At 47.8% G+C, this 24,033-nt stretch overlaps 1 protein-coding gene across 1 annotated transcript; it reads left to right on the top strand.

Moving 5' to 3' along the window:
- Window positions 1-4,606: 4,606 nt before the first annotated feature.
- Window positions 4,607-22,954, top strand: SLC5A9 (solute carrier family 5 member 9). The gene is made up of 12 exons (XM_033067538.2): window positions 4,607-4,705; window positions 6,528-6,692; window positions 9,189-9,294; window positions 9,860-9,940; window positions 10,698-10,903; window positions 11,715-11,850; window positions 12,704-12,811; window positions 12,994-13,144; window positions 14,190-14,358; window positions 14,874-15,089; window positions 20,524-20,671; window positions 22,097-22,954. The coding sequence occupies exons 1-12, from the start codon at window positions 4,616-4,618 to the stop codon at window positions 22,303-22,305; spliced, it is 1,785 nt and encodes a 594-aa protein (XP_032923429.1). The 5' UTR covers window positions 4,607-4,615; the 3' UTR covers window positions 22,306-22,954.
- Window positions 22,955-24,033: the final 1,079 nt, after the last annotated feature.

The raw sequence follows: 24,033 nt of genomic DNA, 5'->3' as shown, positions 1-24,033 counted from the left end.
CATAAGACTGTCATTCCAGTGGGTCCAATGGACTCGTGGCAGCTCCTGGCTGTTGGGAATGGCTAGTTGGGTGTATTTGCTGACCTGGGGTGAAACCTTTCAAGTGTTTCCAAGTGTTAATTGCTGCAGATACAGCACTGTGGGAAGGTGGGGTGAAGGGCTGGGTCAGGCAGGTACTTGGGGCTTGGGCTTCCCATGGGGAGGAGCATTTCTGGTTTGGGAAGACTGGAGATGCTGTGTTTGCTTCTTGGGCAGGTATTAATGCATTTCAGGATTAGGCAACAGTCTTTTGCTTTCAGGTGCTGAAGTGTTAAGAGGGAGAAGTGTGTGGGTGAGTGTAAATCAGCTCTGTGCAGGGAGAGCTGCCTGTTTCTACCAGGCGATTTAGGCTTCCAGGTATTTAATTTCTGGTAACTGTACTTCAGCTCAGGGAAACATTTCAGTTTTGAAAAGCCTCTCGTGGATAATGAGCCTACAGGGAGGCACTGCTCCCAGGGAGCCTCAGACTGGGGAGCAGGGGTGGATGTGGGCCTTGTGTTAGCAGTGCAATTAATGAGCAGGTAGGTAGCCAGCATTTGCAAGAAAACCTCGGAGACAGGGGAATACAACAAAGTGAGAGAGAGAGGTTTTGTTGCCTCCCTTGGAAGCAAGATCAAGCACAGCTCACCCAAGTTTAAAGTGTCCCATGTGATATGTCTGGAGTCTGCCTGGAGAAGACTCTGGAAGGGCTCTGCCAGCCCCAGTAGAAACCTTTTGTGATCCTCCCAAAGCTGTCCCAACAGAGGAGCAGAGGTTTGGTGATCCACTCCCTGTGCCCTGGTTCAGGGGGCTGGTGCTGGAGGGTGCCCACCTTGTCTGCAAACCAGGGTGAGAAATGTCCCTGCTGAGGACCTGGGTGCAGTTTGATATGGCACAGGGTCCAGCCCTCTCCTCCTTCCTGCCCTTGTCCTGGGACACAAGGGTCCTGCTGGGGCTGGCAGAGCCATTCCAGAGTCTTCTCCAGGCAGCCCCAGACCTCAAAGCAGAACCATCTCCTACATCCCACTGGGTGTCACCAATGGGAAAGTGGGCAGGAGAAAGGGCCACTGATAAATGGACACAAGGGGGAATGGGAGGAATCCTCACACCACAGAGCTGTGGGAGGCCCTCACTGTGAGCCATGGGTTCCCAGCTCCTGCTGAGAAATGTCAGCCACTGTCCTGCCTGGCTTTTGATCCCCACTCACACCTTCTTCACCCTGTTAATTATTACAAGGGAATCAATGAAGGCCAATGTGCATTTAAATCCAGTGTGAGTGAGAAAATCATCAGTTTGCTCACAGCCATGAGCCAGGGGACCACAGCCACCACGGAGCTGCCCGGGCAGCCAGAGAACCCGGCAGCAGCCTTTGGAGTGGCAGACATCGTGGTGGTGGTTCTGTACTTTGCCTTTATCCTCGCTGTTGGGATATGGGTGAGTCCCTGAGGGGGCTGGGTTTGGGTCTGCCTGAGCCAGAGAGGCTGGGATGCTCCCTGGACTCCTCCTGGGTACAAAGAGGCTTGCCTGCAAATGACATCCTCTGCACAACTTATCCCAGGCCTATGGAACAGGTTTGGGGGTGACAGGAATCCTTCTGTGAGCCTTCACTTCCACCCCGCATGGGGACAACTGTGGGATCCCTCCCTGGAGGTTGTTCTGGGAGTGATGCTCAACTCCTGTGCTGCAGAGAGTCCCACAGCTGGGTGTGGATAGGCAGGAGGCAAAAGGAAAGCCAGGGCTGGGCTGGAGAAGACTGGAATGGGACCTTAAAAACTTTGGAAAGATTGATGCTAATGATTTATTCGTGTTGTTTGGCAAAGGCCTCTGTCACAGACACCTACTGTGTTCTGTTGGTGGAACTGTTTTTTCTTTCCCAGTTGGTACATCCACGGAGAAGTCATTAAACAGGTACAAACAGCTTCTTTCCAAATCATGACCATCAGAAGCCTGCACAAAAAGCAGTGTGCAAAGCCTGGCATACTTAACAGATCCATAAAATTATTTTGGAGCTGAAGGCCAGGCACTGAGGATTCTCCTGGCTTGGTCTGACTCAAGGGGGGTGGATGGAGGAAAACACCTTTTCCTGTCCTTTTCCTGTGCTTGCAGTCATCGATACGAACGAGCCAGGGGACCATTGGAGGATATTTTCTGGCTGGACGATCCATGACTTGGCTGCCTGTGAGTGAAATGCTTCACTCTTTTCTCATGGTTTGAGAACAATTCCAGGTGTGAGAGCATGTCTGGTGGGGGAACCCAGTCTTTACACTTTCTGACTGTAGCCTTGAGATGAAGGGAAGAGATGAAGGATCCATAAGGAATCATCCCACATGCTGCAGCATGGAGCTGCCTGGCCACAAGGGGAGCTCAGCATCTCCAGGGTTTTCCAAATCTCTTTCTCTGCTAAAGTCAGCAATTAAAGGTTCCCTTTGATGAAAGTTAGGGAATGCTGGCTGCCTAGCTGGGTTTTAAACCTTTTGGCCTCAACTCACCACTGATGTTCCCAAGCCAAGACAGCATTAGGTAATCTAGGAATGTGTTATCCACTAAAGAGCATTTAGACACCAAATTAAAAATAATCCCAGGACTTTCTGAGCCATCGCTATTTAGAGCAGAGTTGAGTTTATTGACTAATGATGTAAAGGACATAAACTTCAGACCACTGACGTATAAATCTTCACTATGAAGGAAAAAATAATCTATTGAAGGCACCTTTTCTTGGGAGTGAAAGGTACATATAAAGATAATTTAGAGTTGGAAAGGAATAAAAACACCACAGGAATAAAGATTCTTCTCAGCCACTGCCAGACTCTAGAACCATATATCTCTCCAGTGAGTCGTGGGTAACAGAATGCACTTCTCAACCAAAACAGGTTTTTTTTCTTTTTTCCTTTAGCTGTGCATTGCCCATAAATTCAGTAGGCTAGATTTTCAGTCTCTTCCACCAGAGACACATGCACCTCTCTAAAATGCCATTTCTTAAATGTTCTTTAAATTTCTGTCTCAGCCAAGTGACATTTAATGCAAAAGCTTAGCTTGATGGTTTTCTCTGATTAGGAGAGGAGAAATTAAAAGATACTAAAATTGAATATTTTTCCCTCAATCTTTTTCTTTTTAACAAGATTTCTTTGGGTTTTTTTGTTTGTTTGTTTTTTTCCATTAAAAAAAAAATCCTCCAAACAAATCCCAAAACATCCTCACTGCTTTTGGCTCCAACCACAGGTGGCTACAGAGACTGTTTGGTACTCACCTCTTCTGAGCTCTTCTAGCTTCAGAGGACCTCTAATGCTGTTAATTCCCAGATTTGTTTGTCAGAGCTGATTCCACCTCTGCAGGCTCAGCTCCTTGTGGCCTTCACCTTGAGGACATGACTGGCTTATCTGCATTTGATTATTGTTTTTATGAGAGTGACAGGTTTCAGCTGTGCATTAAACAGCCTCAGCTAAGCCCTGATATGAAATTGCTGGTCCTGTGCAATGTATCTTTTTTATTTCTGATCTACATATCAGGAAAACTGCTTACATTTCTTGCCAGCACTGGTTGCAAAGTCCTGCTGTGGCAGCTCCTTTAACCAAGAGTTTTGTCAGACAGACAAGAAGGCAGAGTCTGAGTGTTGATCCCATATTAATGTTTTACCTTGCCCAAAGGTGAGAGCAGATCAGCTTCCATCATTCCTTGTTTCACACGTGGCAGTACAAAGGAGAGAAAAGCTCCTCCTAGGTGATGTGCCTAAAAGCAAACTGTAGGATGAAAGGGTTTGTCCTTTGGGTAATTGTTCATTTGACCCAGAGAGAGGTTTGATGTTGGCATGCAGAAAGGAGGTGAGGCTTTGTGCCAGTAAAAGCAGTCATTAAGTCAGATAGCCTCTGCCCTGTTGGAAAAGCCTGGGAACTGGCATTCTTACAATTAGGGTGTCAATGGGCCAGGCAGGGACAGCCTACCCTGCCCACAGCTAAAGAAAACCTGAGCATTTCCCAGGCTGCTGCAGAGCTCCAGCTTTGAACCCACCTCGGGCACTAAACACCAAAGAGCTGCGTGCTCCCAGCATGTCCTTGCTATAGTTCAGGAGTCCCCTCCCTCAGGAGAGCTCTGGGAGCACTGCTGTCCCCATGGCTGTGTGAAACAGCACCACACATGTTCAGAGCACCACTCAAAACAGGCTGTCAGCAAGACATAAAATTATGGAGAGGTAGAGCAAGGGTCAGCAGGGTCACACATGGCACCTTTCTAACAAGGGAATGGAGAAATACACCACATTTCAGGGACACTGGTGCCACCAGACTCCTCCCTCTGCTGTGCCCCTGTAACAGGTGTGCTTGGGAAAACCAAAGGGCAAAGTGAGCCCTCATTCTGAGATTAAACTCTGCACTGGAGTGGGGAGTGGAAAGGAGCAGGAACATGCTTCAAGATATAAAAATGTTTTCCTTCATCTCTCCAAAAACCCTCCCCTCCTTTAGCACCCACCTGCCTAACTACAAGGAGATGAGATCCTGGGGAAAGAGACTTTCTGGGGGAAATGCTTGGGTTGATACAGAAGTTCCTCAAAGTGACTTTCTCATTTTTTTCCCTGTGCCCTGTGTTTCAGATTGGAGCATCCCTGATGTCCAGTGATGTGGGCAGTGGTTCATTCATGGGCCTGGCAGGCACTGCAGCAGCTGGGGGCCTTGCTGTTGGAGGCTTTGAGTGGAATGTAAGAGTCACTTCTGCTGTCAACTAAAATGTCACTGTTTACAAAGGGATTGGGGTTTTCTCTCCAAGATCAGGTGTTTAACAGTATCAGCAGCAACAAGTACTCAACTCTCAGGAGAGAAGCCTCCAGACATTTTGACAGCCTTGGAAACATGAGATCTTTATTTTAGTTTAAGTGGAATTCACTAGAATTATTAGCTCTTTGGCCTTCCCAGTGGTACATGGCCTTATTTTTAAGCTTTAGTCTGCACTTGTGCAGATTAAAATAAAGGATAATGAATGCTGGAAAGGTACTTAGATAATCACAGGATTCTGAGTACAGGGAGATGAAAAAAAAAGCCAAGAAGAAGCAGCATGTGTTCCCATATTCACTATAAATCCATGAGAATCAGCAACACTCTCTTCACCTGGCAGCTGCCAAAATGTGGCATCTCTGAACATCTGGGTGTGAAGGCAGGTCTCATTCTGCCCTGTTGAAGTGGCCTGGAAAATTGCCACTGACACCACACAAGAGCATGAAAACCAGGCCCTTGGTGTGTGGTGCTAATGAAATTTCTCAGCTGATGAGGAGTGAGATTAGTGCCAGCCTCACAAGGAGCATCACTCACCCAACTCTGAATCTCTTGCCAGCCTCAGCAGCAGAGTGTTAATAGTGCCAAGCACAGACAGGACCCACCAAAAGCTCTCTCCTGGGGTATGTATTCACTGCAATGTTTTTTTCTAGACCATTAAGGTCACCTTTAAATCTTTTGTGAAGAAAACAGAGACTGTGCTCAGCCTGGTGCATGTAGGACATAGCACTGCTGTACTCAAAGGAAATCTATTCAAGTCACTTTAGAAACTCATGAAGACAAGATTGTGTTTCAGGGCAAATCTAACTTCATGAGTTCAGATTAATTTATTTCAGATTGGAAAGAGAATTTTAGATACACCATCACTCTCTCCCTGTGCCATGGGACATCATTCAGGAATCATATGAGCATCTTTCACCTCAGCCAGTCTCTGCCACTGCAGGAGCCACGGCTGTTCTCAATCAGTCACAATCTCTGCTCACAGGGATCAGGGTTTCTTCTGAAAACTTAAATAACTGATCAAATTAAATGTAAAGATGAAAGATAATGGCTGGAGACAACCAGGAGGTGAGGTTTGATGATCCAATGGTTTTCATTTACCTTTAAGTTCTCCTTTTCGGGCTTTTGCTGGGAATTGGAGAAGAAATACATGAGGAATGCCTTTACACTTTCCAAAAGACTCTTCACCTGTGGCAAAGCAACTAAAGTGCCTCTTTATCTAGCAGTGACAGAAGCACATCTGCGCCAGCCTGCAAGGAGAACGTCCCAGCAGAGTTTTGCTGTTGCTTATTTTTATGCTCCGCAGGGACAGTCTGCTGCCTCAGCCTCATCACTTGCTAATCAAGCAACAAACAGATGCTCCCATCCTGCTCTGAATCACTTAACTCTTCACTGCCACAGCATCAGTGGTTTTAAAGGCCACCAAATACACCACCATCTCTTCAGAGAACCAGAGCAGTAGAATACCCTACCTTGTTCGAAAGCCGTGGGGATGGAAGAGGGTGTGACACACAGGGCAGAGGGAAATACAGGCCTTAGCTAAGAGGAGATCTTTAAAAGCTTCTAAGTGAATTGTAATAATTCCTCCAGCTGCTGGCTCGTCTTCTGAGCAGGGAGAAAAAGTCAGTCTGCTTCTCAAACACATTGCATGGCACTGTACCTTTCTGCTTTTTGGGATGGCTGCTGACAGAACAGGGGGAAGCTGTTTCCATGTGTTGAATCCTGCGCCTTTATTCTCTGTCTCTTTAACAGGCCATCTGGCCACTGCTGGCTCTCGGCTGGATCTTCTTGCCTGTTTACATCGCAGCAGGAGTTGTCACCATGCCTGAGTACCTGCAGAAGAGGTTTGGAGGGCAGAGGATACAAATCTACATGTCCGTGCTGTCCCTGATTCTCTATATATTCACCAGGATATCCGTATGTATCCAGCTGAACACAGCCCCGTGTCTAGGGCAGGGAAAGGGCATCCTGTACAAGCTGGGCTGCTCAGAGAGAACTCCTTGAGAGGACCAGCCTGCTCCCAGGAGCAGCAGCAGTGTGTTAGTGTGCTGCTCTTGCCTCTCTATTGATCATGGAGACCTTTCCTAGGAGAGAGACAGAGCCCTCATTAAACAGCAATGCACAGTGAGAACTTTACAGGGATGTGCAGCTAATTACTAAACAGTGGAAGTACCATGGGCTGTCTGCCTGCTTTTCCTCTTCTATCACATCAAACCGTAGGCATCAGAGATAGAGGAAAGACTGCATTACCCCATCTGAAAATCTGGCTGGCTGCATCTTGTAGAGATGAAATTCTCTTAAATTATCATAAACTTGCTGTTGTTCTTGTAGCTGAGTTTACAGCATTAGGTATTTTATGGTTGTTCCTCTCTTTCTCTCTTTTGTGTTGCCCAAAAAGGGTACAGTGCAAGGGAGGTGGGTTCTGGCTTAAGACAAATCTCAGCCTCTTTTCTGAATTGCTTGTAGCATTGTACCCTGCTGGTAACCAAAACCCAGTGTAGCCTACTGGGTATTATCCCCTTTTAAATACCATTCAGAGAGAAGTAAAAGTTATGCTCAGATACTTACTAAGAACTACCTGTGCCCTTGGAGGGAGAGCAGTGTATTTGAGAGTCCATTACAGGAACTGAAGATCCCAGTCCTCTGTCTCCAGCTGATTATCCCAAGATCAGTGCATGCCAGTTTTCACTAGACCCTGCTGAAGTACTCAGATGTCAAATTGCTTTAGAAGACACTGACTGGAGATAAAACACTCATGTGGCTCCAAGGTCCTTTTCCCAGGCTTATTATGTCTCAGCTCCTGGGAAGGGCATTAAGAGGAGTTCCAGGCTGGGAGTGTGGGATAGATTTCCTCCTCTAATGGGCAGCTCTTGGTCACATCACCCACTGCTGTCACCACTGCCTCCAGCTTTGCTCTGGGGGATCAAAGCATTGCCCCTGGTGGCAGAGTGAGTTAGGTCTTGCAAAGAGGCACTTGAAGCCTCTTTATCCTTGAGGGATAAATGGCAGCTCTCTCCTGCAGCAGTCACAGCGAGCACAGCCACACAGTCCAGGTATGAAGCAGAGCTGTCTTTCAGAGTGACCTTCAGCAGAGCAGGATTTGCCAGTGCTTTTCAGAGCAGGACCCTGTCCCCCATCGCTGCTGTTTCATCTCAGTGGTTTCTCCTCTGTGCAGCCAATCCACGCGTGGCTGACGGATGTGGCTGGGGGAGTTTATGGCCGTGACAGGTGCTTTCTATTAACCAGAGCTATTGTTTGTGCACAGCTCATTTAGCGGCTGGCTGGACAGCAGGCACTTGGTTACAAGAAGGATTTTTCTCCCTGTGCTTTCTGCCCAAACATAGGTCAACAACCAGGGCACTGCAGAGTCTTCTTGGCTTGCAAAGAAAACAGAGATCTCAATAAAAAGTGTTGTCAGAGGACTGATCCTGCATGGCTGGGAAGCCAACCCCAGAAGGGGCAGTGACTCCTGAGGTGCACTGGCTGTGCCTGCAGAGGTCAGGGGTTGCACTGGCTCCTCGCTTTTGAGGTGCTCATTTCAGATGCAGCAAATGGAATTCTTGCCCCACCCCTTCTGTCTCACTTGGCAAAGGTCTTCACCTGAGTCTCACCCCATACCAGACCTGCAGGTGTCCTTCCACCTGCTTTCCCAACATAAACATCTCCCATATCACCCTCTGCAATTTTGAATGATGTTATTTGTGTAATCCCAGGTTTCAGCCGGTTTCTGGTGTCATTTTCTGCCAGAAGGTCCAAAGAAAGCACAGCTGATGGGGGGTTCTGTATTTCTAGTGAGGTCCTCAGCAGGTATAACCTGTTATTCTGGAGTCACTCTAATATGCTAAACTGCACCAACAGAAAAACCACCTGTTGACCTTCTCAGAGAAACAAATCATGGTACAAGACATCAGGGATTCTTTAGGAGTCTGTCAGAGGGGTCTCTGGGCTATGAGGCTACCAGGAGGCAGCCCTGGGAAGAACAAGGTCTCTGCTATCTCCCCTCTTTCCCTCCTGTGTCTGCCTGTGAATCCATGGGCTCTGCTCTCCAGGGATGTGTTCACAGTCACCAAAAGAAGTGACATTTTACACCAGTCCTCTGTGCCAGCAGGATTCTACGATTCAATATGGTCTTTATTTTGATGACTCTTTAGTCCCTTGGTGTAGCACCCTCATTTTCACCCTCCTGCTCTCCCAGACCCTGAAAGCTCTGACCTGGAGGAAAGTTTTTCCTTAGAGCAACATGAGGTTCAGAGCCAAGAGTCCTGACAGCTCTTCTCCTCCCCTTGCAGTTCACCTTGGTGGTGTCCTCCCCTGTCAAAGCTTTCAGCCGCAGAGGGCTGCAGGCTGCTTTATTAGATTTCACTTGCACGAAGCACTACTAATGCCAGACTGCCCTTGTTTTTTTTATTCCAGACAGACATTTTTGCTGGAGCATTGTTCATCCGAACCTCTTTGGGCTGGAACCTCTACTTGTCCACTGCGGTCTTGCTAGCAGTGACTGCTGTCTACACCATAGTTGGTAATTCGCTGGTTTTAAAGGACAAATTTTAAACTGGAGCTAGGGTATACATTTCCCATTTTCTACAGAGGGGAAAGAGTATTCAGGTCCTGGTCTGAGGGAGAGATTGCTCCAGTTGCTGGTAGTACCTGTCTTGTCCCTCCTTGGAAACCTTTGACTCTTCCGCTCTTCCTCTTGGCCCAAGGGAAAGTGGTACAGGGGGAACGTCAGTGTTTTTGGAGGATTTTCTAACACTGCACAAGGCTCTTGGCTCCCTCTGTGCAGGAAGCAACCACTGCCCATATTTGCTATTTTGTTCCCTTTCTGCAAAATTAGCAATTTTAGCTGTTAAGATGCTGAGCTGCCTCCAAGTTCTGTCATGAGCACAGAAAACCTTCCACGCTGTTCCTCATGGGAGGGCGTGTGACACCTGTGAGCTCCAGTGGAACAGCTCAGTGCCAGCTTCTCCCAGTGGGTCTGTCCTGAAATCACAGGGCTGGGGCTAAAGAAAGCTTTTTTCCAGTTGAGGAACCTGTTTGCCTGTGCACAGTGACACACTGACTGCTGTCTCTGGTTTTCCTGGCAGGGGGTTTGACTGCTGTGATTTACACAGACCTGATCCAGACTGTGATCATGGTGGTGGGAGCTTTCGTCCTCATGTTCATAGGTAAGGGGAACCTGCAGTGGCACCACGCAGCAGTTTAGTGGTCCCAAGGCCACTAGACCTTAGCAAGGTGCCTCACCCTTTCATGTGTGGTGCAAAAATAAGTTTCAACCACTCACAGAAGTGGTGCCAGCACAAGTCTCAGTCTGCAAGCCATCATACTTTCTTCATCCTTTGCACTAACTGCATGGAGGTGAGGCTCTGGATAATGTCACTCACTGGAGTTGCCAAAGAGCTTTGGAACATCACATTCTCAGAGCCAAATTCAGCTCTCATTAAGCCCATGTCAATCCAGAGTAATCCTTCTGCCTTCTACTGTTCACTTTTGGAGTTACTGTGGATTCATGTGGGTATAACTGAACATTATAAAAAAATAAAGAGCAACAAGAAAATGACCATCATCAGTCTTTGTTTTAAGCCTTCTTGGCAAACAGAAATATCTAAACCTTTTTTATTATTTTTTCCTGCTCTAGTTCTTGGAGGGTGTAAAAATAAAAACTAGATGCTGATGACATTGCAGGGATTTGGATCATGGAGATTTCCCTGCATTGATCCTCTTCCAGAATGTGTTGTTTAAACCACAAGGACTCTGGGCAAAATCCAGCTGACTTCTGTAGAAACTTAGACTGCAAAAAGCAAGAGTAGAAAGAAAAGTAAAGGTGATAAGAGGAAGAAAAAAGAAAAGTAATCATGAGACTCAGATAAGATAATAACTTTGCATATTGCAACAGCCCTTAAATCACTGGCATTTTCTTTACAGGATTTGAAAAAGTTGGCTGGTATGAGGGACTTCAGGAGAAATACATCACAGCAATACCAAAGATCACAGTCCCAAACACAACCTGTCACCTCCCACGTGAAGATTCTTTCCATTTGTTCAGGGATCCCATCACAGGAGACCTTCCCTGGCCTGGCCTTGTATTTGGTCTCACTGTGGTGGCTCTTTGGTGCTGGTGCACTGACCAGGTAAATAAAATCTTTCCCTTGGCAGACAAACCACCAGTGTTATTTTCAGTCCACTCCTCCGTCTGCAGATCTGTGAGCTGAAAAAATACTGGGCCTCAGCGTGCAGGAGTTGCTACTTTTTTTACTGATCTAGACCAGAATGTCTCACTCCTTCCACCTTCTCAGCAAGCTGCTAATTTTATGCACTTCTTAGTGCAGTGAGAACAGGTTGTTTTCATCTGTCTTTATCCCACTGTGGGCTGGTGAGTACTGGGAGTCTTCATGCAGTTAGCATGACAAGGATATAAAAACACGAATCTGGAGCTGGCTGTGCTGTGACCTTGAGTAGACCTCCAGACAATATTCCTCTATTCATATTCCCAGATGTCTCATGTCCCTTATTCCTTTTCAAACAAGGAAAGCTGCGTGTGTTTCTCGAGACACGGCGCTTCTGTACTTTCAGATGGGATAATTATGAAACCTCACCACTGAGCTTTTACCAAAACACCCACAGTGTGTTTCCTCCCTTGTCTCTTGCTGCCATACAGCTGCTGTCTCCAGCCCTGAAGGTGGCTTCATTTCAGTCAAGGGTGAAATTATTCCTGTAAAGGAAATTTCCACGCTGCCCTCTCCTGTAGCCTGTGGACTGAGCTCTGAGTGGTGGCAGCAGGCTGCAGCCAGCTGGGTGGGAAAGCTGTCCTTGGCATGCAAAACACCCTGGGATCCTGCAGGAGGAAAGTCATCCCTGAGAAGGAGGGACAGAGAGAATGGATCCTGCTCTCTCTGCTGGGCTTCTGTTTCATTCTCTGCTCCCTTTCTGCGCTGGTTGCAGGTGATGGTCCAGAGAGCTCTCTCTGCCAAGAACCTCTCCCATGCCAAAGGTGGATCAGTGTTTGCAGGACATCTGAAAACATTGCCCATGTTTTTCATTGTCATGCCAGGAATGATCAGCAGAGCTCTTTTCCCAGGTAAGCCTTCCCATCTTCCTTGACATGGGGCTCCATACCTGCTGGGACCACACAGGCCTGCCAGCACTTTTACGTCTAGAAACTGCTGTCCTGCAGGCATGTTCATTGAGATTCCTGCTGCACCGTGGTGTTCCCAAGCCCTGCCTCCACCTCCAGTTCTCCCACAGTGGCAGAAATTACCAGGAGTAAGGGGCACACTTTGCCATTGGGGCATATAGCTCCATGCTGTGGACATTGCATTCATCTGTCTGTCTGTCTGGAGTCAATGAAATCAAATCCATGGAGCACTGAGGTTGTCCTTCAGATCCTATGGATTACATTCATTAGGTATTTTGGAGAGTTTTAACAACCTACCACACAGATTCATTTAGGTCCTGGTGGATTAGGCTAAACGAGTCTCCCTTAAATCCCAAGGAGCTCTCATTGCTGGTTTCTCCAGAGCCTTCCCCTTTCCAGGAAGAATACCTTGGTTAGAAGGACCACTCCCAGAGGAAAGAGCCTATTTCCCAGATTGCCTAAATAGGAGTAAGTGAGCCTCCAGCATCCCTGGTAACCCAGATGACAGGTTCATGGAAACAGTCCAGTTCCCACAAGTGACAAATCATCAAGGATTACAGTTATGCAACACCCAGGAGAGTTTTAGCTGTACCCTGAACAGAACTTCAAAATGCCATTTCAAAGTTTCACCTCTTATATGATATAAAGCATTTTCTAGCTCCACTCATTGTAGCTGTATTCCACCTTTGAATTTATATGAAACTGCACAAGGCATCAGGATTTGCTCCCTTGGTCTAAACAGCCTGTGGCTCAGTGGGGTTTGCACTGACTCCTTTTGTGTGCCTGTGTTCCACAGATGAAGTGGGCTGCGTGCACCCAGAAGAGTGCAAAAGGATCTGTGGAGCTGCTGTGGGTTGTTCCAACATTGCTTACCCCAAACTGGTGATTGAACTCATGCCTGATGGTGAGAAACAGCCTTGTGGAGCTGGGCTTAGGCCAGGCTCTGCACGGGGGACATCAGGCTGCCCTTACCCATCCTAAGGGTGTGGAAATATCACTGCAGATTCCAGACAGCAGGATGGAGGAACAGTGCTCAGAGGCTCTAGGCCCAGTCCCTGATGTCCCTCCTGTGTTTTGGTCCCGCAGGGCTGCGGGGTTTGATGATTGCAGTGATGATGGCAGCCCTGATGAGCTCCCTCACCTCCGTTTTCAACAGCAGCAGCACCCTCTTCGTGGTGGACATCTGGCAGCGGCTGCGCAGGAAAGCCTCCGAGCAGGAGCTGATGATTGTGGGCAGGTCTGTGCATTTATTTATGTCTCGTTCCTCTCATCATCTGTTCTGAGTGCAGCTTTTTTACATCCCCCAGGCTGCACTCACTGAGAAAAATCTGCTGCCTGCAATATAGAGCAGGACCACAGCTTGGGAAAGAGCAGTGTGTTTTCCAGCTTCATCTTGGATGGGCCTGGTCAAGGAGAAACTCTGAGTGTTCTATTGAGCTAAGCAGATAATTGCCTCTCTTCTCTCTGAACTTATTATAAATATTGCTTTAAATGTAACTTTTAGAAAAGCCAAAAGTGCTCTTGAGTAATTGTCACCAGAGGTCTATAAAAATGTTATTTTTGCATCGGACAGGAGTGATACGTTGCAATTACTTCTTTTCCTTCTTTAGTTTTTTTTTCAGGGAAAAGTGCAGAGGTGAGCCTCCCAGTTCTCTGTCTCTGTGATAAGTTGTAGTGCTTTGGTGCTGTGTTATATCAGGGGTATATAAAGTTCTCCAGTCAGGGGAATTTAGGCAGCATTCAGTGTGGAGATTTTGCTCTCCAGTCATGAGCATTAAGTTCTAAACCTTGTTGAGGTGTGGCTGAAGGCTGCAGGCAAACTCACAATTCACCATGGCAGAGTGGGGAGAGGACAGGTACCTCTTGTTCAGCAGTATGGACAAACCTCTGTGGCACACAGTGCAAAGGCAGAGGAAGGTTACAATATTCACCTGAGACCCCAAACACACAATTTTAATAAATAGCAAACGAGTTGGAATTTGGCAAAGGTGAGAGACTGAGCACATTACCTGCTTGGGAAGGTGGCAGAAAGATTGCTTCCACAAGCTACTAGGTCCCTCTTTGTGTCATATCCAAGAGCAAGGTCGTTGAAGAACCTGTCACACTTCAGGACACACCAGGCTCACATTGGGAGAACAATTTTCTCTTTTCCTGTGTACACAAAGAAAGGTTCTTGAGAGTGATCTGTGGATTTTTTCTTAGGAAATTCCAAGAGCAGCTGGGCATGTGTTTTGCTGCCAAGCTACCTACAGAGTAAATACAATTTTATTTTTCTCTTTCAGAGTCTTCATCCTTATCCTTGTGGTCATCAGCATTCTCTGGATCCCAATTGTTCAGTCAGCCAACAGTGGAAAGCTCTTTGACTACATCCAGTCCATAGGCAGCTATCTGTCCCCACCAATCACAGCCCTCTTCATCCTGGCAATCTTCTGGAAGAGGGTTAATGAGCCTGTAAGTGAAGTGTCAACAACCAATTGATACATGCACTTAATTTGATAAAATAAATAAATATCTCTTCCCTCAGTACTTAGCCCTTGAGACGCTTGGAACTCGGAGCCTGTCCAGCTCAATTGTGACAATTAGACAGCCTGTCCTGGCACACATTAGTGGATCTTAGCCCAGTCTCTAGGGAATGTGGGTTTGCTTCTAAGAAGTCACTGCAAGTGCTACTTTTTCAACAGTCCCATTTGAGAGCATGAAAGGGAAGTTGTTCTGCCATTTAGTGTCGAAGTCTCACTGGAGGAGTGTTGCTAGGAGGAGATTCTTGCATTGGTTGTACTCTATGTGCTCCACGTTCTAGGGCAGAGAGAGAAAATGAGGATTTTTACCTGAAAAAATTCTTTGATGCACCTCGGTGTGGATTTCCATCAGGCATAAAAAGTATTGGGAAGGAGAGAGAGGAGAGGGGAAAACTGCAAGCAGGGGTAATTTGCAGTGACCTTTTCTCTGTGCTTGCCTTTTGCCAGGGTGCTTTCTGGGGGCTCATGGCTGGGCTGGCTGCTGGGCTGGCTCGGATGATCATGGAGTTTGCTTACAGCGCCCCAGCTTGTGGGGAGGTGGACAGGAGGCCAGCTGTGCTGAAGGATGTGCACTACCTCTACTTTGCCCTCATCCTCTGCGCCCTCACTGCCATTGTCATCGTCATCGTCAGCCTCTGCACCGCACCGATCCCTGAAGAGAAGGTGAGTGACCTGCAGTGACACCCCCTGCTCAGAGCTCCTGTTTGGATACCAAAAATCCCTGGATCTGCCCTCTCCTCTTCCTGCAGTGGCTAAGAAATGGTGTGTAATGCATATGCTGCCAAGAAAGCCCTCGCTCCTCAGCTCTCTGTATTCCCCAGGTCACAGAGTGTTAATGCTGCTGAGCACTGAGTGCTTCAAATTGAGTGTGAGTTCCCATGCTGTGCCCAGAGCTGGGCAGACACCACAGCCCATCATAACTGGAATAGAAAGAAAAGAAGAAGGGGAAGGAGATGAAATCACATTACAGAGCACTGCTGAGGAGGAATTAAATATATCTAATTGTAGCATCTAGCCTGTTTCAGCAGAGCCAGCATCAATCTTGCAGGGAAACAAGATTAATATCTTTTGCAACATGGGCATTTAAGAAAATAACATTTTGTCCCAGTGTGATCTCAATTAAATTTAATAACTTTGAGGGAAGCACAACTTTCTTTTACTTAGCACATTAAAATGGTGCAGAGTTGGGAGGTTTTATATTATAAAACCTTAGAGCAACTCTTCCCAGTCCCAAGTTTTAAAGCAGCTGCCAATATAACAAAATGGCCATCTACCTCTCAGCAAAGGTTACTGGATAGATTAAAAAGACCTATTTTTTCCTGTCTAGCTGCATGAGAGAGAAAATGCTATGATGACATCAATCTGTTGCTTCCTCATAACTTGTAAAGCATTAACCAGCTCCATCAATGTTTGATGGAATGTTATAGGTGTCAAAGACACCCCACTCCTAAAGATTACATGAAAGCAGGTGCTCAGATAGGGGAGAGGAGGGGGGAGAGAGGCTGTCTTTGTGTCTGCTTGGAGATAAACTCTCAGCTTTTATTAGCTATCAGAGCATCCACATGGGAGAGAGAAATACTGGCAAGGAGGCACCATTAGTTCTGCTGCTTACGTTGTTCATGACTGCTCAGGGGTGGCCAGATGGTTGCCAGCAATTAATTACCGTGGTTTAATGAGTTCCCACTCATCATCTGACCTGTGATAGCTAAACATGTGCAGTGCTCTCTGCCCACAGCAATAGCAAGATAAGATGTATTAACACAGCTCTGGTGAACAGTGAGCATCAAACCAGCAGTTCAGGAGATGGAGAAACCAGCCCCAGCACCTTCAGGATTTTTAGTCTGACCTCAGAGGTATGAAAATATTTAAAGCATCTTCCAAGAGGGGGAGTTCAGCATGGAGCCCACTATAAAAGAATTAGAGAAAAGAGGTTATGACCTTAAGAGATTCCCCAGAGGAGATTTTCAGTGGTATTTCTACTGCAATGTGTGAGTTTATAGGTGGTGGATGTAAGTGACCTTATTTGACACATTCTTTAAAGAGCCAGGGGTATGGTCAGGAAGGGCAGGGTTTTGTCTGAAGCAGCTGTGTGCAGTTATCCCAGAGGAACAAAGGATGAGAGATGGTGGCTGCCCTGCCTCAGGAGAGCCAGGGAGGGAGGAGAGCTTGCTGAAGGGCAGCACTGGCCAGGAACCAACATCACTGGACTTTTTGGGGGAAAGTTTCTCAATAGGGATGTTCAGGATAGCCTTTTGGTATGCCATGGACCCCACACAGTGCTGAGCTCAGTGCTTGATCTCTGTGTAAGAGATACTGTTAGAGAAAATGAATGAGAATCAATGACACTGCCCGTGGCAGTGAAAGGCTGGACACAGAGACCCAGGCTGACAATCAGATATTTGTGATGACCATCCCATGTGCTCCCTGCCTCTCTGCATCTTCCCTCCACAAGGAAAATGGGATGGAGTGTCAGGAAATTCATGCCACTAAGCAGTAGCTCATTCCCTCTTTCCACAGCTCAGTAGGAATGGGAGAGTCTATCCCCATTTCTTTGTGTCTGATTCCATTCAGGTTCTACTGTTTATCCCCAATTTCATCAGGAAAAGTCTGCCTTTGTTCCTCAGAGAAGAGCCAAAGGGAAGGCGTGGGGCTTAACTGAAGCAGGAGACAACACTGCTGTGTTTCTGCCTGTCTGGCACAAATCTGAGTGGGCAGCACTGAGACCAAAATTTTTCATTTTCCTGGGTCAGATTCACCCCAGGTTTTGCCCTGGACATGAGCAGAGGCGTGGGCTGGGACCATCACTTCTGGTGGCATGGTTTCTCATGGTTTGTCCCCTCATCTCCAGCGAGCCTGTGGCTGTGCTGGGCTGGCCCAGAGACAGAAGTGTTTGGGGAAGGAAGGGCAGGAGCTGGAGATCAGGGTGGATGTGCCAGGCTCTGACTGTCTAGGTAGAAACTGGCACCTGACCTTTGTGTTTGGCCATTATTTACTTGGCATGCAAGTGGGCAAACCCGTGGTGAAGAGCCTGAGTGTCCCTGTGACAGTGGCTGGGAGGGGGATGCTGTGCTGGGTGTCCTGCACGAGGATCTCTGAAGCTCTGGTGCTCCCCAGTTAATCAATTCCCTTCCTGAGCCTCGGGTATTTCTCCCCTAAAACTCATGTGGGGCTGGTTCTGCTCGTCCTTAACTGCAGTGCTCGGGGATGGAATGATGAAAGACATGGTGCAGGAGCTAGGAATTGTGTCATTTGTTTTGTCAAGCAAAAAGAGTAGAAAAACAAGGCGGCAAAGACAAAGCTGAGGAAATGCAGTGATAGATCATACCTCAGCAGATGTAAATCACCACAGCTCCATTGCCTTCAAAGACCAGCAACAGCTGTTGAGCACAGTTATGTCGCTTTGCACCAGCTGAGGATCTACACTGGACAACTTTAAATATTGAATCTCAATGCTTTTGAGATAGTAAATGGGCAAAAGGAGAAAAGAGATTTGTATCTGATGTTAGAGTGGTACAGCTAATGTTCCTGGCTTTAAATGAATTACAATCTGAGAACTGCAAGCTGTAGCGTTTTCTCCTGCTGTTTTGGACACTCTCCCATCCCTGTGGTGATTGATGCTGTGCTGGAAAACAAGTATGCAAGGAATTTGTTTGGTATGCTCCAGAGTTCATATGTCTTCATTGTAGGTAGTCCATATTGTGTCACGCTGTCCTTGAAAACCCTGCAAAAGAGCTTACAATTAAATTTGAGACTGTGAAGCTGAAACACAACTGTCAGGTGCCAGATGGCATTTTGGAACAGAAGGATTTATTCTAGTTTACAAACAACAAAAGAAAAACTTTGCTGAGTTCTTGCAAACTCCCTTGCCCAAGGAGACTGCGAGGGAGAAAAGGGAGGGGAGCAGCCCACAAAGCACTGAGTGCTGCACCAGCAGCTCAGCTCCCCGGGGGTCAGGGCTCACCCAGACAGGCTGATGGATTGGCAATTCCACATGGTGTACTCTGGGGCTGGGATGTCTTCCCTGTGTCTTGAGGTCTGGCTTCAGTGGCTCCTCTTGGTGCACAGCTTGGGCTGGGCTGAGCCCACCCTGAGAGCTCTGAGGTGCTGCAGCTGGAGCTCCCACAGCATCCCTCGGTGCAATGAGAGCCAGATGTGCCCAGCTCTGTGGGTGCTGACAGGAGCAAACTAAGGGGCACCCAGAGGTTCCCCAGCAGTGCCCAGGGCTGACCCTGCAGATGGGAGCAGAGCCACAGTGTCCACCCAGGACACAGCACAAGGCTCCCTCCTGCTTCCCTGGCCTTGGGCAGCACTTGCAGGGTCCCAGGCAGTAAAGCTGACCAGCTCCCCTGTAGGCAATTCCTGGTTAAGTGCTTTCCTGCTTTCTCCAGGCACCAAGGACAGTGCCACCTCCCCTCCCCATCCTTTGGGAGGCTGTGCCAGGCAAGCACAGCCAGCCCTGTGGAGGTGTGCATGGCCACACAGAGCTGCTGCTCTGCCCACAGCAGTGGCAGAGAGGAGAGAGGGGGATCTCAGGGAATGCAGCCAGCCCAAACCCAGCAGAGCTCAGAGCTGGTGTGATGCTTCACCAGGAGCTCTGCAGGGTGCTGGCTTGCTTTGCTGGCCATGGAAGAGGCACCAGCTCCTGGGGGGGCCAGTGGGATGGTGCCATGAGGTTCCCTGAGTCTATGCTGCTTTCCATTGGGAATTGCTTCCCTCTGGTGGAGTCTGAGCCCCAGGTACACCCCAGCCCCTGAAGATTTTGCTGCAATGTGCAGAGACAGTGGTTCAGTGACACATGAGGAGAGAAAAGGAAAAAAGTTTTAGAAATCCTTTAGTATCCTGAAACTTTACTATGTTCCAGTGACATTTCCTAAGTGATTAAAAAAAAAAAGAATCCCCGAGAAAGATGAGGATCATCAAATCAAAGCAATTTAGCACTTCATGACAAGAAAGATTAGCCCTGCCCAATGCTCATCTTGGTTGAAAATGATTTAAATAAAGCTATAAATCTTCTGGAAATTATGCAACATTCTGTGTCAGCTGGAAGCTTCTGCCTGGATTTGTGTGTGCAAAATTCAGAAATTAAACTCACGTTTCTTTGTAAGTGACCCGTTGGGGGAGTTCATTTCCATATGGGCAGAGCAGGGAGGCAGCTGCTCCTGGGGCACTGTGTGACTTTGCCTGCCCCGTTGTCACTACTGCAGCTTTGCTGTCCCCCCTGTGCCAGGCAGTGTGGGCTGGAGGGGAGGGCAGCACTGGACCTGGCAGCTGTGTTTGGGAGGGATGGATGAGCCTGTCCCTGTGCCTGGCCTGGCCAGGGCAGGGTCAGCAAGAGCCACCCAGCCCCTGGGGATGCCAAGGTCAGCCACAGCAGCAGCAGGCCTGGCTTAACCCCAAATCCCTGAGCCCCTGTGTGTGACCCCCCACAGCTGCCAAAGGGCCACTGAGGTTTGCAGGACTAAGGTGTCCTGTGTTCCAGGGAGAAGACTTCCAGTCTTGCTCCAGAATAAGTTTCAGAACTTGGGCATTTGTAAAGCAGACTGATTGTTCTTTGTGGCTTTCTGCAGGGACAGGCAATGTCTTGTATTGGCCATCAGAGAAACCTGTAATTAAAAAAAATCTTCTGAGGGCACAACAGCTGTCTGTGACTGACTGCTTCCAGAGAGGGTATCTTGGCTTCTTTTTTGATTTATTTTTATTTATTTGACTTTATTGCCCTTCCCTGTTGGAGGGCTGCCATTCTGGATGCAGACCATCATTATTTCAGATCAATCACATGAGCCTTGCAAACAGGAAGCTGCTTCTCCAATGTCTACTAAAGGGTTACTCCTCAGAGGCAGGGATGGCACAAGTTATTAAAAAAAAAAAAAACCAGAAGGAGACAAACCAGATTATCTCACTATTTTCTCAGCTTTTCAACTCCAGCTGGGTGGTGCCAATCTTCCTATCCAGCATGGGGGCACCTGTGCAGAGAGGAAGGGAGGGAAGGTGGGAGATACCTCAAACAGGGCTCAGCATCACCTTGGACCTGTGCCCCACAGAGGGAATGTGGCCACACTGACAGACAGTGACCATTTCTCTCTGTTCCACTTTGCAGCTGGATGGCCTCACGTGGTGGAGCAAGGACAAAAAAGCACCTGCCATAATCCTGCACAACAGCAGCAGTGAAGCAGCAGAGATCACCCCAGAGGACAGGGAGAAGGACCTGGTGGAAACTGCAGCTTCAGGCGATGAGGAGGAGGCAGGTAGGGCTCTGTGTGTGAGCAAACACACTCCTGTGCCTGGCAGTGCACAGCCAGGATCCCATGCAAGTCCCTAAAGTTGTGAGGGGCCACCTGGGGCATTCACTGGAGCTGGGGCTTGTATTTACAGTTTTAAGGATGTGACAGATGGGAGTGGTGTGGTTCTTGGTGCTCCCAACATATCTTGATGTCACATCCCTCTGAACGGCTCTGAAGAGCTGCCACTCCTAAAAAAACAGAGCAGCACAGTCTGAGGGGGCCAAGAGACCCTGGGAGCACACATGTGCACTTTGTGGATGCCCTGGAACGAACCCACAGGCCTCACTTTTCTCATTTCCATGATGCCAACAGGATCTTTTCATCTTCCCTTAGGATGTAAGCCATGGTTAAAACTCTGACCTTAAACAGCTCTGTGTCCTATCAGAGGTTTTTAATAGGAAGGAGGGAAGAGCAAAGTGAACTGAAAGAATCATCAGGAGACAGAACAGTAGCAAGAGATGCCACATAGGCAAGTTCTTTTCAGAGTGGACAGAGCTTTATTCTGCAAATCAATTAAAAAATGCAGCTTTCTGGTTTTGAGCTTAACCTTCAAAGGTTACAGAACAGGAACCTCAGAGTAAAGACACAAGTTTTCTTCACTCCTTCCATTTGCTGGTCAGTCCAAATGGAACCAATCACAGCCAAGCTAAACAGAAGTGAACATCTAAACAAATCCCTTATTTTTTTTCTTCCCCAATAGAGTGAATTTGGGTTTAAGTTGAATGCAGTTATTCAGCATTATTTCTTATTTCTTATCAATTCCTAGTTCACTTCACTAGCTCAGGTTTTTATAAACAAATATATTGGTATTTTGGTAATTAGCAGAGATGAGGAAGGAAATGTGAAACACAGCAGTTGACAGTTTAATGAGGGTTTTTTTTGCTGGGTAACACCTTTTTCAAGGCCTTATGACATCCTGCATTTCAAAAAAAGGTTACATTTGGAAAGAACAGCAAGTGGAATACACACAGCACAGGACTGACAATTAAAACACAGGCTTCACCTGGCATGCCATGTGTAATAAACAAGCTGGGATATCTGTAAATGGACCATCATGCTGTCAGGAATTTTTAAAAGTAGATGGAATCTGGGATGGGCAGGAGGAGGAAGAGGTTTGTTAATTAACTAATGAGTGAGTGGTGCAATCAACTGACTGCAATCAGGCTGTGCTGTACATGGTCTAGGGAGAATTTTCCTTTTCCCCCTTTCCCTTCTCCTTTTTTCCTTCTCTTCTCCCCTTTCCCCTTCTTTCCATCATCTTGTATCTCCCATGCAAGGTGCCTCTCAAGCCCCACTCCAGACTGGCCAATGCGGCTCCAAATGACTGGGAGAAGGGAGGGAAGAGTCCCAGGAGATTCCAACAGCCTTGTTTTGGTCCTTCTCTCTCAGCAGCCAAACCTCCCTGCTGGAAAATGGTGATTATGTGGCTGTGTGGTCTGTCCAGCGGCCCCACTCCCACCCTGTCCCAGGAGGAGAAAGCTGCCCTGGAGCAGAGACTCACCAGCATCGAGGAGGAGCCCCTGTGGAGGAATGTGTGCAATGCTAATGCCATTATCCTGATGACCATCAACGTCTTCCTCTGGGCATATTTCGGCTGAGCTGGGCTCAGCAATCGCTGGCTTTGGCTGCTCTCACCTTCCTGGCTGAGCTGGGGGCAGCAGCTCCTGTGACAGCCCCTGTGGCACCACTTGCTGGGAATGACTGTGGGGCTCAGTTTCTCCATGAGGGGGGGCCAAGACTCAGCACTGCTCACATCTGGGATGCAGGGGATGTGTGGGGGGACAAGGCACAAGTCAGGAGGTTTGAGGTCAAGTTTTAGGGTGCAGAGCTGAGACCAGCAAGGAGCAAAGGCTTTAGAATGCCCAGCTGGGGCATCTCTCAGGGCTGACTTTGCACTGCTGGGCTTAGGGGAAGGAGTTCTGGTGTACAGAGGCAGACTTAAACACTTGCTGTGTTTTTTTATATGGCCAAAATTCAGATGGGATCAACTGGGGACTGGATTAACTCAGCAGTGACAACCCTGGCCCCCACAGCCTCCCCAAAAATCTGTGTGACACCTCTCCCACCCTACCCCAGCCCTCACTGGCATCAGCAGTGGGTACAGGGGCTCCTTCCTCTCCCTGAGCCCCCCATCCTACCCCCTCTGTTGCACAAGGGCTGGGCTTACACCAGCCTGAGCTGTTTGCTCACAGGGCTGATGCTGCCCCTCACCAGCATTTCCAGCAATAAAGGTGCCTGGGTAACCAAGCCAGTCCTGACTGTGGTTATTGTGGTGATCTGTCCTGCTCTGACACACACAGGGCTCCCTGGGGCCACAGTGACCTGGCTGTGGCAGGGAAAAGAAACATCCTTAAATATCCTTCCTTGGGGCTTGGATCAGGGTCTCACTTGGACTTTTCTCACCCATCTTGGTGCCTCCACATAACGCGGCACAGCCAAAATCTTTGAAACCATGGAGAGACAGCAGCACCCACTGTTAACACCTGTGCCTGGAGAAGGCTGGGAATGCCCAGAGGGATGTGACTGCATCCAAAAGGCAGATCCAAGTCACCATGGGCTGTGTGAGGAGGTGAGGGCACACAGACAAGCACAGCACCATGAAGATGAAGAAAATGAGTCCCGAGTCAGCAAGGAGGGAAGAAACAAAGCTCTGTTTCCAGCAGGCACAGCAGTGTTGGGCCATGATTTCCCTGCTTTTCCTCAGTTGGGATGGAGCAGGATGGGCTCTGTGCTGACCTCATGCAGGTCAGTAAAAGCATTTGCTCATTCTAAGAGAAAAAAGTAGATTTCCTTTGCACAGGGGAGCTCTCAGCTGCCCATCCATCCCCATGGGAGGAGGCACACGACACAGAGCTGCTCTTGCCTTTCCAATATTCAGTTTCAAGCAGGCAGTGCCCAGATCACAGGGTGCCTCAAAATACTCAGGGAATATCAAGTTACCAGCAGTGATTAATAGCTGGCAAATATCTAATAATAATAGGTACATGTTTAGTGCATTTAGAAATACCAGGGCTCTCACCTCCTCACCTTGGGCCACAGAGACCTCAGCAGCTCTCAGCTCAAGGGATTTATTGGCTTTTTTGGACCACACATCCCCCCAAAGCATGAGAAAACAACACCAAGCAGGATGAGGAAAACTGGGGCAATTTTTTGAACATTTGAGATTATTTCTTCCCCTAAGAAACATTCAGTTTTTCAGAGAGTAGAACTGAATTTCACTAAGCTGTTTATTTTTTTTTTTTTTCCTAATGACAAAAGATTTTTGATCTTTGGTTATGTGATGAGTTCTCCCCATCTTATCCCACGGGTCCTTGAAGGTAACTTTT

This window comes from Catharus ustulatus, chromosome 9 (genome assembly GCF_009819885.2).
Source record: "Catharus ustulatus isolate bCatUst1 chromosome 9, bCatUst1.pri.v2, whole genome shotgun sequence".
Taxonomy (NCBI): Eukaryota; Metazoa; Chordata; class Aves; order Passeriformes; family Turdidae; genus Catharus; species Catharus ustulatus.
Note: the sequence above shows the minus strand (reverse complement) of the source record. Positions and strands in the feature narration are given on the sequence as shown.

Coding starts and splice junctions, on each gene's coding strand:
- SLC5A9 (XM_033067538.2), top strand. CDS start 4,616: ATGTCCAGTGATGTGGGCAGTGGTTCATTCATGGGCCTGGCAGGCACT. Junction 9,295..9,859: donor TGCTGTCTACACCATAGTTG/GTAATTCGCTGG, acceptor TTTTCCTGGCAG/GGGGTTTGACTGCTGTGATT. Junction 20,672..22,096: donor AGGCGATGAGGAGGAGGCAG/GTAGGGCTCTGT, acceptor CTTCTCTCTCAG/CAGCCAAACCTCCCTGCTGG.